Genomic DNA, 15,805 nt, shown 5'->3' on the forward strand with positions numbered 1-15,805 from the left:
TACTGCATCCATTTCTTCCCCTACACTAAAAGTGAGGAACATCTATCCCATTTCCAGGAGAAAAAAAATAATGAGTAGATTGAGAAAAAGAAAAAAAGTTTCCGGATCTCTATGATCCCACCCAAGATACACATAGAATATAGATGAGCAAAGTGAGTGGGTGAATGAAATCGCTTGTAACAAAACCCCATTATTTACAGATGAGAAATTTATATTGTCAGCGTATTATCTTTGACACTAAGCAGAGCTGAACAGTCTATAAAAGCTGGGTGAGAGATGCAGAGATCCAGAGCTCAGGACACTTTCCAAGGTCCAGAAGAAAGACTCTTCACTTTTACCTCACTTGCTGTATTTGACTGCGGTCAGAAGGTAAGAAACCTGTTGGATGACAAACTGACTTCATTTCTTCCTATACAATTAAACATGCATAAGGCACATAAAGACTAAGGATCAACTTGTTGGGTTTTTATCTTTTTATTATTATTATTATTATTATTAATTATATATAAGTTTCGTCTGTAAGATAAACTGACTTCATTTCTTCCTATACAATTAAATATGCATAAGGTATGTAGGTACTAAGGATCAACTTAAGTTTTTATTTTATTATTATTAATAATTACACATAGGTTCAGCTTGCAAATGGGAAAAGCATAAGAAATTAACATCTACTTTACTAGAATAAATGAAAGTAAAATTATTTAAGAGAATATAAATCCTTACATAAAATAGAAAAAATGTTAAAAGATATACTATACATAAATCATTACATTGTTACAAAAATGCTTCTTTAAAATGGGTTAAAACAATTTTCTTTTAAAAAATGATTCAAGACAGATTTATTTGAATTTACTCTCTTAAGAACAAAATATTCATTAAAATGCATTAGAAGCATGAGCATTAGAGAAGTTATTTTGTTTTTATTGCTTATAATTGAAGAACTGTAATTCAGAAAGAGCAGATTCATGACCATTTTTTAAAAAGTTTTGGTTTTTTTGAGTTGATCCAATAGTCAAATTCTTTTTCAGGCTAATCATTCTAAGTAGATGTTATCAATTTGGGAGTTCTCTTTAACTCTGAAGAAAATTTGTTAATAAGAATTGAATATTTATTGAACACCCACAAAAATGAATCAACCCAAAGATTTTTATATTCTAAAAAGTATGCTGACTACAATTTTAAAATGTAGGGGTATGGTGTTTTTTAAAGTATTTGTTTGAAATGCTAAGATAAAGGCCAAAAGCAACAATTATTATTGTAATAGAATAAATGGAGGTCACTAATTCATAAGAACTAGTTCGCTAATATGCAATTGGCAAACAAAATAAAGTTTGGACTATGGACTAATAAACTGTTTTCATAAATTGGACTAAGGGGCAAATTTTATAATTGTTTTATTACCATAGAGAATAGAACTTTAACCATACATACCTTCTAATTAAGATTCTTGAGTTTTACCAAAGTAGTTAATTATCTGGTTTTCTCATGAAATAGAGAGAAAAATGCTTTTCATTTCCCTTCATTAAAGAGGTTTTGGATAGCAATACAAAATAGGCATCCATTCTCTTTTTAGTATTGAGAGGATAATAATTTTAAGTTTTTAGGGGATTTGTAATCCATGATAGATTTTATTCTTTTAAAAATAGATTTTCCAGTAACAGATTTCTACTTTTTGTAGAAATTAGTTATTCTTTACTCAAAGTATTATGAGAATCCAAAAAAATCTTTGTATTTTTTTATTTCTTATCATTTTTGAGATAGCAATAATACCTTACAGGAATATTGATAGGATAAAAGAATGCTATGAAATCACATTGAGGTCTTTGGTTAAAAATATCACTCCTAACTCTAATAGTATCAATCTTTCTTAAGACATGTTCCAAACCACTGTTTAGTCATAAACACTATTGCCTCTTTAGTTCAAGTTACTACAAGCCTAAGTGTAAACTATAGTTAGTATCATGTGACTTGTACTAAAATGTTCAGCAAATCTTCTAAATGAAAAAAAGGATAGAAAAACACTCCCAAGTTGTTAGGACAATGTTGATGGATAGCTAAGAATATGCATATGCTAGTAACTTTGACAACTTGTCTGGAGGAAAGGCAGGAAACTAATACCCAGGACACAGTTAAGTTTAATCTACATTAAAGATTTTTTTCCCTTCATTTTCTCAAGATGAAAAATCAACAAAACAATAAATCAAGCCCTGATTGTTATAATTTGCTGATTTCCCCAGGTGTAATTACTCACATAAAAACTTTAAAAATTGGCTTTCTTGAATGATCCAAGCTATCTCTAGCATATCACTGGCTAAAAGTTTCAGTTCCCACGTCTTTTCTGTGCAGATCATCTGATCTTTCTCTGGAGCATGCTAGGCTTTTCAAAAAAAAAAAAGTATAATCATTTGCAAGCACTTCAATTTCTTCATATTTGAATGCATAGTGAACATAATTTATATGGGTTAAGATGTTTAAAAACTGCAGGATTGATGGCTTTCAAATCTTTATTTCTAACCAAATGTCTGTTACTAAAAATGCTCATTCAAATTATTGACAGATATGCATGATCAGACTTAAATTTAAATCTACCCAGCTGATGTGACTACCTTTCATCAAAGAAAGCAAGAACATCATGATTGACTTTCAAGAGTAGGAGAACATGAGAAGTTTCTCTACACAAGTGTTAGTATTTCTGGCTGGAAATAGGCGAGTCCATTTTATTATGCTGTACCAAATACCCTCCATTGCAGGACTCTATCCACATTGTATTGCCATTATCATGAGATTTGCACTCAATTCAAGGAGGAATATGCTTGGGACACTGGCAAGCCATGACCTGTGTCATAAAACCAGGTCTGGGCTGTGTCCATCAATTAACAATACGGTTTGCACTTGGGACTGCAAGAATAATAGCGTGATGACTTTAAAGATTTCTGTAACAGGCACTAATTTTCTTTTTGACACAGATATCTTCATTCGTTGAAGATTGTTCAAGTTGCCAGAAGCATTAGGTCTTCGTGCAAATTACTCTTGTCTTTAAAATGATATATTTTTTTTTAATTTAGAGCAGGTCAAACAACCCTAAAATACCTCAAATCTGTTGGCCGCTTTACAATTACAAAGTCTAGACCAAGTTACACTATTTAAAATATAAATGAATAATACATCTGAACTGACAGCTGGTATGCCAAGTTTTAGCCTGAGGCTGCTTAAGATGGTTGAAATGCAGTATAATGTAAATCCTTGGAAATGAAGGCCTATTAATTGAAAGCCTGAGTGATCGTTAAGGGGAGCATTATGGATAGGGTGCCATTCAGGCTAACCATATGTAGAATATCAGCTACATTAGATATTAAAAATTTTTTACTTGAATGTTTCAATTTCATGTCTGAAAATGACATTATTAATCAGTAACCAAAGCATCCTACTTTAACTAAAGAGTGAAATGATGGAGCATATTTTTTTACTCTTATTTGCTTTCAAAGCAACAATGATACCCTATAAAACAGCTTATACTGTCTTGTTAAGAATAAAATTAAATCGAACTAGATATAACAAAAATATAATTTCATCCTATGGCCATAGTTGGCTATTTTTTCTCTAATAAGAACATTCATTCATTTAGATATAACCAAACAAATTTAGCCCCAATGTATTCAATATGGTTGCATTTTTCTTTCTTCATTCTCTTCTGACAGGCATTGAAAATGAAAAACATTTACTTCCTGGCTGGATTGTTCATCATGTTGGTACAAAGCAGTTGGCAACACTCCCTTCAAGACACAGAAGAAAAACCCAGGTAATAAGTCCCAGACACCCAACTAACAGAACACCAGCTATTCATATAGCTAAAGGTATCATATATGTATGTCATAGATACATGATACTTGTGTAGCCCATGTTTAAAGAATTGGTTTTCAGTAGATCATCCTTATTACTCTTGACATTGCTGCTAAATGATAAAAATTGGGTTAATATTTTTGGAAAACAAATCAGAGTATATACTGGAAGAGTATAAGTAGAACAACATTTGCATTCTATAGACTATTATTCCATAAAGTCATTTTAACCATGAGCAATCTACTCAATATTATCAATATGTAGATTATCATTCAGTGAACAAGTATTTAAGTACTTAATATACACTAGACATTGTGTTAAGCTTTGAGGATACAAAGAAAGACAGAAAGAGTACCTGTACTCAAAGAGTTCACAGTCTAATGGGGGAGGCAACACATGAAAAGCTATGTACAATCTACCTACCTATCTTTTTTATTGTTACTAAATCATTCCAATGGTGCCCAACTCTTGATGACCTATTTGGGGTTTTCTTGGCAGGGATACTGAAGTGCTTTGCCATTTCCTTCTCCAAGCTCATTTTATAGATGAGGAAACTAACAGGGTTAAGTGACTTGCCCAGAGATCTACAGCTAGTCTCTGAGATCAGATTTAAATTTCAACTCTTCCTGACTCCTAGACCAGTGCTCTATCCATTGTTACCTACTTGCCCCATCTATCTATTTGTGTGCATATATCCACTGGAGGTAATCAATCAATTAAGGAGGATTGAGAAAGAATTCTTGCAGGTGAATCTTTTAGCTGAGACTTAAAAGAACCAGACAAGGCAGGAGGCAGAGATGAGAAGTGAGAGAATTAGCCAGGAAAAATTCACTGTTGGGAAATGGAGTATCTAGTAAAAAATAGAACTCCAATATTATAAAATAGTTTTGTACATTATCTCAGTAGTTCACTATGAGATGACTAAAACATAGAAAGGTCCTCCTTTCCTAAAGCCATATAATTAATTAGTTTATGGGGGCAAAACTCCAGGTCTTCAGATTGACTCTAAGTCCAATACTATTGTTAATAGAATTTGAGAATTGGAAGATCCTCAACAGGCACCTTGTCCCACCTGTGCTTAAAAGGAATCCCTGTAAATATACCTGACAAATGGTCATCTAGATTTTCTCATTAGGACCTCCATAGTGAGGGAGTCCACCATCAGTCTAAGCAACCCATTCAACTTTTAAATTGCTCCGATTGTTAGAAAGGCAACATGTTGTAGTGGACAAGGTATTGGTTTACTCCTAAACAAGTCTTAACATAACTCTAAGTAACTCAAAAAAAAAAAGATTATTAAATTTCAGAGACTTGTAGACCTATCTCAGTATAGAGAGATACCTTACCAAGGAGTTCCTTTTCCAGTAAAATTACAGACCCTAGACTTAAGTAATGTCTAATCCTCATGTTTTTATCCACTTGCTAATTTAAAGTATCAGTCTGTCTTTTTGCTACCACTCAACATTCATCTATCTTCACTATTAGTGTGCGTCATATAATGAAACTATTATTTCAATATCAGTATAAGCAAACAAAATTAGTTGGGAAGCTAAATTTACATATATTTATATACATATATGTTATATGTATGTAATATATATTTGACTTTGAATTACTTTGTATTATTACACCACTATTCCTTCTCATTAGAATAGATAGTTACTGACTAGTTGAAAAAGCATTTTATTCTGCTTTGAAGGGGAAAAGCTAAGATAGTTGAGGAAATCATAAAGAAAAGAATATATTTAACAGTTATTCAGAGAATGCAGTTAGTGAATGACAGAGGCATGATTCAAATTAGGTCTCCATAACTCCAGTTATAGCAATCTTTAAAGTACTCCCCATCACATCTGAGTTGGGAAATGTGATTCTGTCTACTCAATTATATAACTTTTTGAAAGGATGTGATTCCAATTGAAATTCATTCACTAAATAAATCTAAAACTTACAGCCTAGAATCTGGAGTCAGAGGAAATTAAAGGTCCTGGGGTCTTCAATCTTTCAAAAATTATATAGAATCAATTTTCTCTGAGTTTCTCTCTGTTTCAATAGTTTATACTCAATGACTACTGCAAAGATCTTTCCATTTACCTAAATTCACAATCATGGGATCATATGCTCGGAGCTGGAAGGGGAGGGTAGGGAAAATTAGAGAGGAGATAGGAAAAAGGCTCCTGGAATATATCGAATCCTTAAGTTCAAATTTGTGTAACAGTAAAATTTTTGTTTTATAGACCATACACAGACTCACAGACAGAGCCATTAGATGATAATCTTATGAATGAAGACAAGCGTCATTCTCAGGGGACATTCACCAGTGACTACAGCAAGTATCTGGACTCCAGACGAGCTCAAGATTTTGTGCAATGGTTGATGAGCACCAAACGGAATGGGTAAGAATGCTAAACAGTATCTGGAATGTGTGGGTAAAGAACTCCCCTCTCCTCATACTCTCATACAAATACAAGCACTTTGAATTCAATCCTTCTCCAGTAGGTCACCAAACAGTATTAAGTGCCCACATGCTCATGGCGCTGTGCCAGCATTGTGTTAAGATGCCACTTTTTAGTAATGTGCTGTTTTTGTATTCTACTCCTGAGTCCTCTCAATAAGGACTCTCTCATAAATTGTTTTTTCTCCTAGAATAAGAGATCTAGGGGTAATAGATTTTCCACTTTTTCACTTTCTTGTCTACTGCCCAGAGATACTCAGAAACTGGTCTGTTCAGGATACAAACACAAAAGCCACTTTAGCCAAATAGAGAACAATTTATATAACTTGAGTGAGCTTCCTTAATAACACCCTACCCAAGTAAATTTCTTCAAGTGCCATTAGCAAATTCAGTTCAATTGCATGGAATAGAACAAACATTTTTCAAGTGCCTATTAAGTTGTTATTCTTTTGCTGTAGGGTCTTGCTCTCTGAAGTAGACCACACAGATCATAGCTATGCATTTAAAATGGCATGCCAGCTGCACAACGTTACACAAAACTGAGCAAAAATACAAGTTGATAGTAAAGCATACATTTCAATGTTTAGCATTCTTAGTATTGTGATATGTGTTAATTGCTTGTTGGAACTGTAGGCAGGAGAATAAAGGAAAACCATCAACAAGAGTTGAATGGAACCTGGAATTGTACAATATCATCAAGGAGAAGAAGGACATTTGGAAGGAAAACAGAGAGGGGACTTATGTATTAGAAACACCTAAAGTTCAGACATGACTCTGATGGCCTTTTTAAAGGACTGGAAGTCCACTTGATGAACCATGAAGAGTCACAGAGTTTTAGAACTAAATTTATTATTAATCAATTGATAACATTTATTGAATATCTACTATGTACAAGAACTCAACAAGAATAAATGTATTTTTATACTTGGCTTCAAAAAATCAACTTTACAAGTAGAGAAAGGAAGAGGCAGTGTTAGACCAGAGTTTGCTGAAAAAGATCTTAAGACATTGATGAACCTCTGATTCACTATGAACCAGAAGACTGAGCAAGACTTTAAGAAATAAACATATTTACAAGTTTAATGAAGAGAGATATAGTTTTAAGGAATATGGATGAGAGAGCCCTACCATATTCTATCCTAATCAGATCACATCTGAAATGTATTTACTTTTGGGCACCAAAATTTAGGAAGAACATTAGTAAGTTAGAGAGTACCCAGAGGAGGGCTACCAAGATGGCGAAGGATCTTGAGTCCAGATCATTAAGACTTTATTAAAGAAACTGGGAAGTTTTTATCTAAAGAAAAGACTCAGGAAGATCATTTTAATAATTTATGTCACTTTTTGTCTAAAATATGTGGAAGATATTAAAATGAAGAGATTGAAGGAAAAGGAGAGGTTGTGTTCAAGTATCAACAAATACAAGGCATCCCACACATACACAGGCCATTAGAAGGAATGATATCAATAAATTATCAAAATCTCCAAAGGTTATCAAAACCTGAGTTATTCTGGCCTCTTAGAGGAAAGTCCTTAGAAAGAACAGCTGATAAATCCACAGAGCTTTCATAAAGGGCCAGTGCTGATTTGGACCACTTGATGTCCCTGTTGAGCCATAGAAACTAGAAGAAAGACCATCTTTTGGCTGTATTTGTATTACCAGCAATACTTAGGGTAAAAAGTGAAAGTCTCTGTCATCTAGATATTTCATAGAGTGGAATGGCAAATCAAACCTTCAGCTATTTGAAAACATATTTGAAAACTAACTCACTTTACTTCCCTCTCTATTACTTTGACACAACCTCTGACAAGTTTATAATGAACTTAAATCTTTCAGTTCCTGAGCTTTAAGCTGTTATGTTATATCATCAGAAATGCTTCATTAAAATGCTTAGAGTGAATGGGATAAAGGGCCTGTCTCATATTTGAGTTTTACAAGTAAACTATGTAATCATGGTTCAGATTTAATAGTAAGACATTAATGGTTTTGGTGCAACCAGAAGGACTTGGAAATATTTTCTGAATATGGATGAAGACTCATATATTTCTACAAAATAGTGGTTAGCTTTTTATCTTTCTCCCATCCCTTTATTCTACATTCATGCTGTTTTATGTAGTGTCAAGTATGTGGGAGTACATCTAAATGTCTTATTGACACAATACCCCAAACCCAGATATTTGGGAATAACTAAATGCTTAACTGAACTTCTCAGTCATCATTTGCCTTTCCAGCATTGTGGAGATAGGGTCTTGTGTAACCTCAAAGTTCTAAACAAGTTCTTATATTAATAATCTCCGTGTGATATGGTGATTAAAGAATTGGACAGGGAGTCAAGGAAACCTAAGTTTTGATCCTACTTCTGACTTTTGCTAGCTTACGGAGTTTGGGAAGTCACAGCCTTTAAATACTCAGCCTGTTTCCTTTCATTAAAACATAGCAAACAATCATCTCACAGAACTGAGAGTATAAAATGAGATAATATAGGTAAATGCTTGCAAATGTCAGCTATTAATATTAATATAAGTTCTGTGTAAGATACCAAGTGTGACTTAGATGTATATACTTGCTAATTCAGTTGGCTATTTTAGCAAAAACACAGTAATAAGGCTGTAAGGCAATACAGCACAGTGCATATGGAGGTAGATTTGTGGTCAAGAAGACCTGGCTTCAAATGCTACCTCAGACATGTAGGTCTGTGTGACCCAGGGCAAGCTTATTAATCCAAAAGCTATGATCCCATGATTTTAGGTCAAAGTGTGAAACCTTGATTCTCTCCTTCTGGTCTACTAAGAGGTGCAATGGATAGAGTACTGGAACTGAAATCTGGAAAGTTCATCTTCCTTAATTCAAATCTAGCCTCAGACCTTAGCTATTTGACTTTGGGCAAGTTATTTGCTTTGTGCCTCATTTTCTTCATCTGCAAAATGAGGATAATCATAACTACTTCATAAGGTTGCTCTGAGGATCAAATATGTTAACGTATGTAAAGTGCTTTGTAAACCTGAAAGTACAATATAATGTTGTTTTAAACATATTATAATGTATATATTGTCTCTATATGCATATGTTTTAAATAATGCTAGCTATTATTCTATTTTTTTTCCCTGAGGCTGGGGTTAAGTGACTTGCCCAGGGTCACACAGCTAGGAAGTGTTAAGTGTCTGAGATCAGATTTGAACTCAGGTCCTCCTGAATTCAAGGCTGGCGGTCTATCCACTGCGCCACCTAGCTGCCCCACTAGCTATAATTCTAAATGATAGATTTTAGAATGACAGTGGCAGATGAAAAATAAGCTACAAAGGTATTTTTATATAAACCATTCACTCTTTAAGGGATCCTATTAAAGAGGTCAAAAATATGGTTCACAGCTTGGCAAAAGTTGAGAAACTTTATTCTAAATGTTCCCAGTATATACAAACAACTAAGCTTAGAATGGTTCTGGGACAGCAGCAACTTTTAGGAAAACAATTTAAAAAACTACAATTAAGGAACTTAATACTTGCTGCAAGTACTATGGCTGATGATGTCATAGTACAGTTGATAGCATTGGCTAAATGAGACTAAAACTTAACAGGCCAGGTAGTTACAAGTCCTACTCTCTAGGATCAGATTGCTCACTTTATTTTACTTTCTATCCAGACAACATGAGGTGGAAGAGAGAGAAGTGGACTGATAGTTAAGAATGCCCGAGTCTAAGTCCTACTTCTGACATCATCTATTGGCTGTATTCAAATCAATTAATCTTACAATGTCCCAAGTAACTCTCTAAGATTCTAAGGTATAGAGAAGGTGCAATCTACATTGGTAGGGAAAATTTCTTACCACCTTTCCTACACTCAGGAAATCACAGGTCTGATCCAAAAGCAGCAGCAGCGGCAGCAACAGGAGCAGAAATAACAAAATTAAAAAAAAACCAAAACCTGATAGCCACCCTGATATAATACATAGGATCCTGGACTTGGGGTTAGAAGAATCTTTGATTGATTATTTACTAGTTGTATAACTTTGGGCAATTTATTTTACCTAATCTGAGATAAGTTTTTTTCATCTGTAAAATGGAATAATAATATTTAAACTACCATCTACCTAACTAGGAGAGTACTCATGGCCCAAACCAGGATTTAAGCATGATATTGTTTCTTTCAGGAACAAAGTTGCCAAACGCCATGATGAATTTGAGAGACATGCTGAAGGGACCTTTACCAGTGATGTCAGTTCTTATTTGGAAGGTCAAGCAGCCAAGGAATTCATTGCTTGGTTGGTGAAAGGCCGAGGAAGGAGAGCGTGAGTCCATATTTTTGTAGCTAATGCTTTTTTTGTTGTTTCTGATCCAAATGCCAGACCTAGATTTTCCCATATTTGTAACATTTAACATTTATTTTTTTTATTTAATAGTTTTCCTTATTCAAAAAAAAAAGAAAAAGAAGAGAATTTATAGGCTCACCACATTAGAAGAATTTTTTTAAAAGAAGAGCCCCATTATTTTTTCTATTCTCTTTTATTTTTGAAATAGAAAACTTCCAACAATCCATTTCACAATAAGGCAGAGAAGCTTGGAATTTTCACAGTTAAGAAAAAACAAAATAAAAGGAAAAGAAAGTGATAGAAAAATACAATCACTTAATGGAACATTAGCATTGTTATCATCTATCATCAATGGGAAAGAAATGTGTTTTGAGTAAAATAGTTTCTGATCTGGCAATGGAGGAAATAATGTAATATAATTTAAGGATAGCTCAAATCAACAAAATCAACAAATGTTTATTGAACAAGCACTAGGTATAGTGCTAAGTAGTATGGTGAGTAAACACAAACTATAAAAAATAATTTCCTATAAACTTTATGTCCCTCAGTATTTTAGCACCTGAATGAATGTTCATCAATGTGATCTCTCTCCCCAAAGGTACGGATTGCAGCTCACCCATGTCAACTCATCCTGTGACACTCCATTTGATACATTAGGGCCCTTCCTTAAGACATTAGGCAGATACTGATGGAACACAAGAACAGTTTATCCTTTATTTCTTTTTCTCCCACTTTGTGGATTGCCCAATTTCTTTTCTACTCTTCATTTATATTCTTTATTATAATCTGACACTTTTTATGTTATCTCATATCTGAGAAATTCCCAATGGAAGAAGTGCTATCAAAGGGATGCCTACTCTTTCCAAAGACTCATTTGACTTTGCTCAGTTCTAAGTGATCCTAGAGAGTATCATGGTTTTCAAGTTATGGCATCTAATTCTTGGAATTGATGTTTCAAGGATAAAAAGGGAAAAGGAAATGTAAAGAGGTCTTTGGGACAACTGAATACACTAATGGTGTCAAATTCAAACAGAAACCATGGCCATAATCTGTACATAAGAATTCTTGTGAATTACATAATGACTTGGTTTTAAAATATAAATTATCCATGCTTTATTGCACTTTTATTTATTTTATTAAATATTTCCTAATTACATTTTAATCTGGTTTGGGCCTCATTTGGGAGGGGACCATAAGCAGCCCGTGGACCACCTGTTTGGCACCTTTAACATATACTCTACCTGACAGATTTCATAGCAATTTCTTTGCTATCAATTGGTGAAGATTTTCCAGAAGATATTTTTACCTTCTTTAAGAGGTATAAACACATGAAGCATGTGTTGAAAAATCAAATAATATATTAAATACAAAGTCTTTTCTTTTTCTCTTTGTTTCTTTTTAAAAGTTTTCCAGAAGAAGTCACTATAGTTGAAGAGCTTGGAAGAAGACATGCTGATGGTTCTTTCTCTGATGAGATGAATACAGTTCTGGATAACATTGCTACCAGGGATTTCATCAATTGGCTGCTTCAGTCTAAAGTTAATGACAGGTGATTACATTTCACTCAATTCTGAAAAATAAGTTTTATCAAAAAAGGTCAATATGCTACTGCTGGTATTCTACATTGGAAGAAGATAATTTGAGGCTTTTTAACTTTAACTTTAAAAATTTATATAATCAAAAAATATTTTAAAATTTTATTCTGCAGCCTTAGAATAAAAAATGCAAAAATTTTAACAATTTTTAAAAATATATTATTGAAAGAAGACTTGCAAATTAGCTAAGAGATTGATTATGTTCTTCTCAGTATTTATGGGAAAGGTTTGTAGGAAATCTAAGATAAATCTTCATTAGAAACATTTTGTTATTCCATACTATTAGAAATTGATTAGATTTCATTCCATCAACATCTTACACTTAACTGCATTTAAGACATTTTTTAGATGCTGAAACTAATAGTTCAAATACAGGATGTCCCAAAAGTCATAGTGCTGTTAACTTAGAATTGCATTAAAACTTCTGGGATTACCTACATATCTACCTATCCACCTACCTATTTACCTATCCACCTATCTAGATAAATTATTACATGTTAAATTATTATTCATAATAATATATTAAATACATATACTTTAGAACTTTATAGTATAGAACACTGCATGTAGTATTTCATTTGACAGAGACCTTACATTGCAGAATCAGGTGACTATCTGCATTGGTACAAAAAGTTTCTTCATTAGGAGTGCCCTATACAAATGTAATCATAGGTTTAGCAGCCAAAAAAAAGGTATGTGCATCTCACAGCAATGTAAGTGGTAGATTTTACAGAATCTTAATTGTCATGTTATTCTCAAAAATCTCAGAAAGATTAAATGGCTTGTCCATGGTAGTGTCAAATATTGGCAGAATTTCCTAACACTACATCTAGTACTCTATCCATTAAAGAAAAAAAAGCCAATTTAGGTTATTTATCTATGTCCTCTAGATTGTAAAAGAGAGATATTTGATCTGAATTATGATTCATCTATGTGGAAAATTCTGGGTGTAGAAACGCAATCCATGATGCAGATTGGAATCTGTTATCATTTCATAAAGTCACAAATTTATAGCTAAAAAGAGAGTAAGAGTGAGATATGTCATCTAGACAAACCTCCTGATTTTACAGATGAAGAAACAAGCTCAAAGAAGGCAAGTGAATTTCCCAATGTGACATTGGTAGCAAGTGCAAAAATCAACATTTGAACCCCATGCCTCTGATCTAGCTATCATTCCTCTTTACCAGACTTGAAGTTACAGGGAATGGCTTGGATCAGTAAAATGAAATGATTTGTTCATGATTACATAGCTAGTGTGTGGAGGAGGCAGGATTTGAATCCAGATTATCCTGACTCCAAGGACTTTCTGATATATACTTAACAGTCATGTAACCTACAGTAAATATTCAAATAATGGTTGTAATCTCAAAATTTTTAAAAAAAGATTATTGAAAGAAGACTTGCAAATTAGTTAAGAGATTGATTATGTTCTTCTCAGTAATTATGGGAAAGGTTTGTAGGAAATCTTCTAAGATAAATCTTCATTAGAAACAAGCATTTTCAGCCTCTACCAGTATGAGGGTTTTGCAAGATTAAGAGGCTTTTAAAAGTGACATCTACTAAAGTCATGAAAAGGTGTTCCAAAATTGGATGTTTAAATTCTCTGGGTATTACAGCAATACTTAGTCACTGTTTTTTTTATTATTTCTCTAGGAATTAAGTGTATAATTACTGAAGATCATCTCCACCACATCACCTGCTGGCCTCTTGGGATGTTTTAAAAATTTCTGTTCTGTAAATTAACAGAATATATCCTAAAGCCTTATTGCTTTGCATGCCAAGAAATGAATTTCATTCCAGTGTTGTGTAGCCAAAGGATTGTTTTTGGAATAAACTATTGTCAAAGGACTCTTTAAATAACAGCTTTAAAATATGAAAGTGCCAGATCCTCATATTTTCCACTTATTTTGGGCAAAAAAATCCCAACCTGTTTACATTTAGCTATGAAAATATTTTTTCTATAAAATCAGCTTGTACATATAAATGATTCCAATCACAAAATGTCTGCATTAGTAATCAGAAAGGGAGAAAGAAACTGGTAGCCACAACAGGGAATATAAAAACAGGACTTTCCACTTGAAACCTTTGTCATAAAAATGCTCAGCTTTCAAAGATAACAAATAGCAGCCTTAAATAAAAATTTTCAAGCTTCTTTACTATGGTCTGTTTCTCTATATACATACACAAATGATCTACTAACTCCTTTTACATCCCCCCCTTTGGTCTTATGTATCCAGTACTACCATTGAAAACAAATAATCCTTGATATTAGAATATCAATAAATTTCTATTGACTGGATTTGCTGAGTGCCCTATAGGAACAGAAAAAGGAAATCATAATAGTAAATGGTATTTACATAGCATTTTAAGGTTTTGCAAAGTTCTTGCATGCATTATCTTCCTTGAAGTTCTTAACACCTCTTTGAGATGAGTACTACAGAAATTATTTCCCCAAAAAGGTTAAGAGAGGTACTATGCGTCACACAGCTACCAAGAGTTAGTTTTATGTCTTTTGCATACATACTTGCCTCTCAAAATTTCAATAGTAACTCTCAAAAATTAGAGAACATGGATTTTCGGTTCAGCTCTGTATCCACTTGCTGTCTTTTTCTAAAGTCCTCTGAAATAAACATATAATATCTTTTGTCCCAAAGTAAATATACAAACAAAAGTAACTTAAAAGCCCCCAAAACATAAGCCACTGCTACTAGTTAATATTTGTTTTTTGTGGTACATATGTGTGATTTTATTTGACCATAGGAAACTCCAGCTACCAAACCAGATCATGCTCTGATTTGCAATTTTTAATTTTTGTGTTTGAATTTCTATGTGATTAAGTAACATTCCCATGGTCACAAGGTAGTGAAGTGAATTGAGCTCTGGGACTGGAATCAGGAAGTCCTAACTAAGTTCACATCTGGCCTCAGACACATACTGGCTGTGTGACCCTGAACAAGTCACTTAACCCTGTTTGCTTCAGTTTACTCAGCTGTAAAATGTGCTAGAGAAAGACATGGCAAACCCATTTATGACCCCAAGTGGGGTCATAAAGAGTCAGGCATGACTGAAAACGACTGAATGACAATAAAAAGCAACTGGTCACAAAGCCAGGAGACCAAATTCAAACCCAGGTCTTCCTGACTCTGAAGTCATCTCTCTATTTTGTAGGCAATAGCTACTACTAACACATGGTTAATCCAGCTTTAATTGTATAGAGTTCTATTCACATGGATATACTTTTTAAATAAATTATATGATGATAAAGTATTATAGTATTAAAATTAGAGCTTAAAATTATGCCCTGGAAATAAAGACTGACAGTAAAACTTAACAAAAATAATTTCCAATTTAGCTAATTATTAAAAGTAGAAGGAACAATGCACCAGGAGTTGGAAAGTCTTGATTCTCCCACTAAACAATTGTGTCCTTGAACCAATCAAATCCCTTAAGCTTCCTGCAAAAGTATATAATAAAGATCTCTTCTGGTACTGATATTCCCTGAAAAAGTCTAAAGAGTCTAAAAAGACAACACCAGAGCAGTTAGCTAATATTGTATTATTTTGTGTAATGAGTTGCAAAGCTGTATGGAATTTAAAAGTCTGTCCCTTATGT

The 15,805-nt window shown here is 33.4% G+C and overlaps 1 protein-coding gene across 2 annotated transcripts; it reads left to right on the forward strand.

The window, feature by feature from the left end:
- Nucleotides 1-279: 279 nt before the first annotated feature.
- GCG (glucagon) lies at nt 280-14,345 on the forward strand. Of its 2 annotated transcripts, XM_074303272.1 has the most exons (6): nt 280-369; nt 3,699-3,799; nt 6,075-6,233; nt 10,440-10,577; nt 12,004-12,147; nt 13,847-14,345. In XM_074303272.1, exons 2-6 carry the CDS (start codon nt 3,708-3,710, stop codon nt 13,851-13,853), a joined length of 540 nt encoding a protein of 179 aa, XP_074159373.1. In that variant the 5' UTR covers nt 280-369; nt 3,699-3,707; the 3' UTR covers nt 13,854-14,345. The 2 variants fall into 2 exon arrangements, with proteins under 2 accessions (XP_074159373.1, XP_074159374.1); XM_074303273.1 differs by lacking the exon at nt 13,847-14,345 and having other exon boundaries at nt 12,004-12,151.
- Nucleotides 14,346-15,805: the final 1,460 nt, after the last annotated feature.

The sequence above is a fragment of the Sminthopsis crassicaudata genome, chromosome 3 (assembly GCF_048593235.1).
Source record: "Sminthopsis crassicaudata isolate SCR6 chromosome 3, ASM4859323v1, whole genome shotgun sequence".
Classification (NCBI taxonomy): Eukaryota; Metazoa; Chordata; class Mammalia; order Dasyuromorphia; family Dasyuridae; genus Sminthopsis; species Sminthopsis crassicaudata.

Bases quoted from the DNA above. Each gene is read 5' to 3' on its own strand.
- GCG (XM_074303272.1), top strand. From the start codon at position 3,708: ATGAAAAACATTTACTTCCTGGCTGGATTGTTCATCATGTTGGTACAA. The intron at 6,234-10,439 runs GTAAGAATGCTA...TGTTTCTTTCAG, and splicing joins ATGAGCACCAAACGGAATGG to GAACAAAGTTGCCAAACGCC. The intron at 10,578-12,003 runs GTGAGTCCATAT...TCTTTTTAAAAG, and splicing joins AAAGGCCGAGGAAGGAGAGC to TTTTCCAGAAGAAGTCACTA.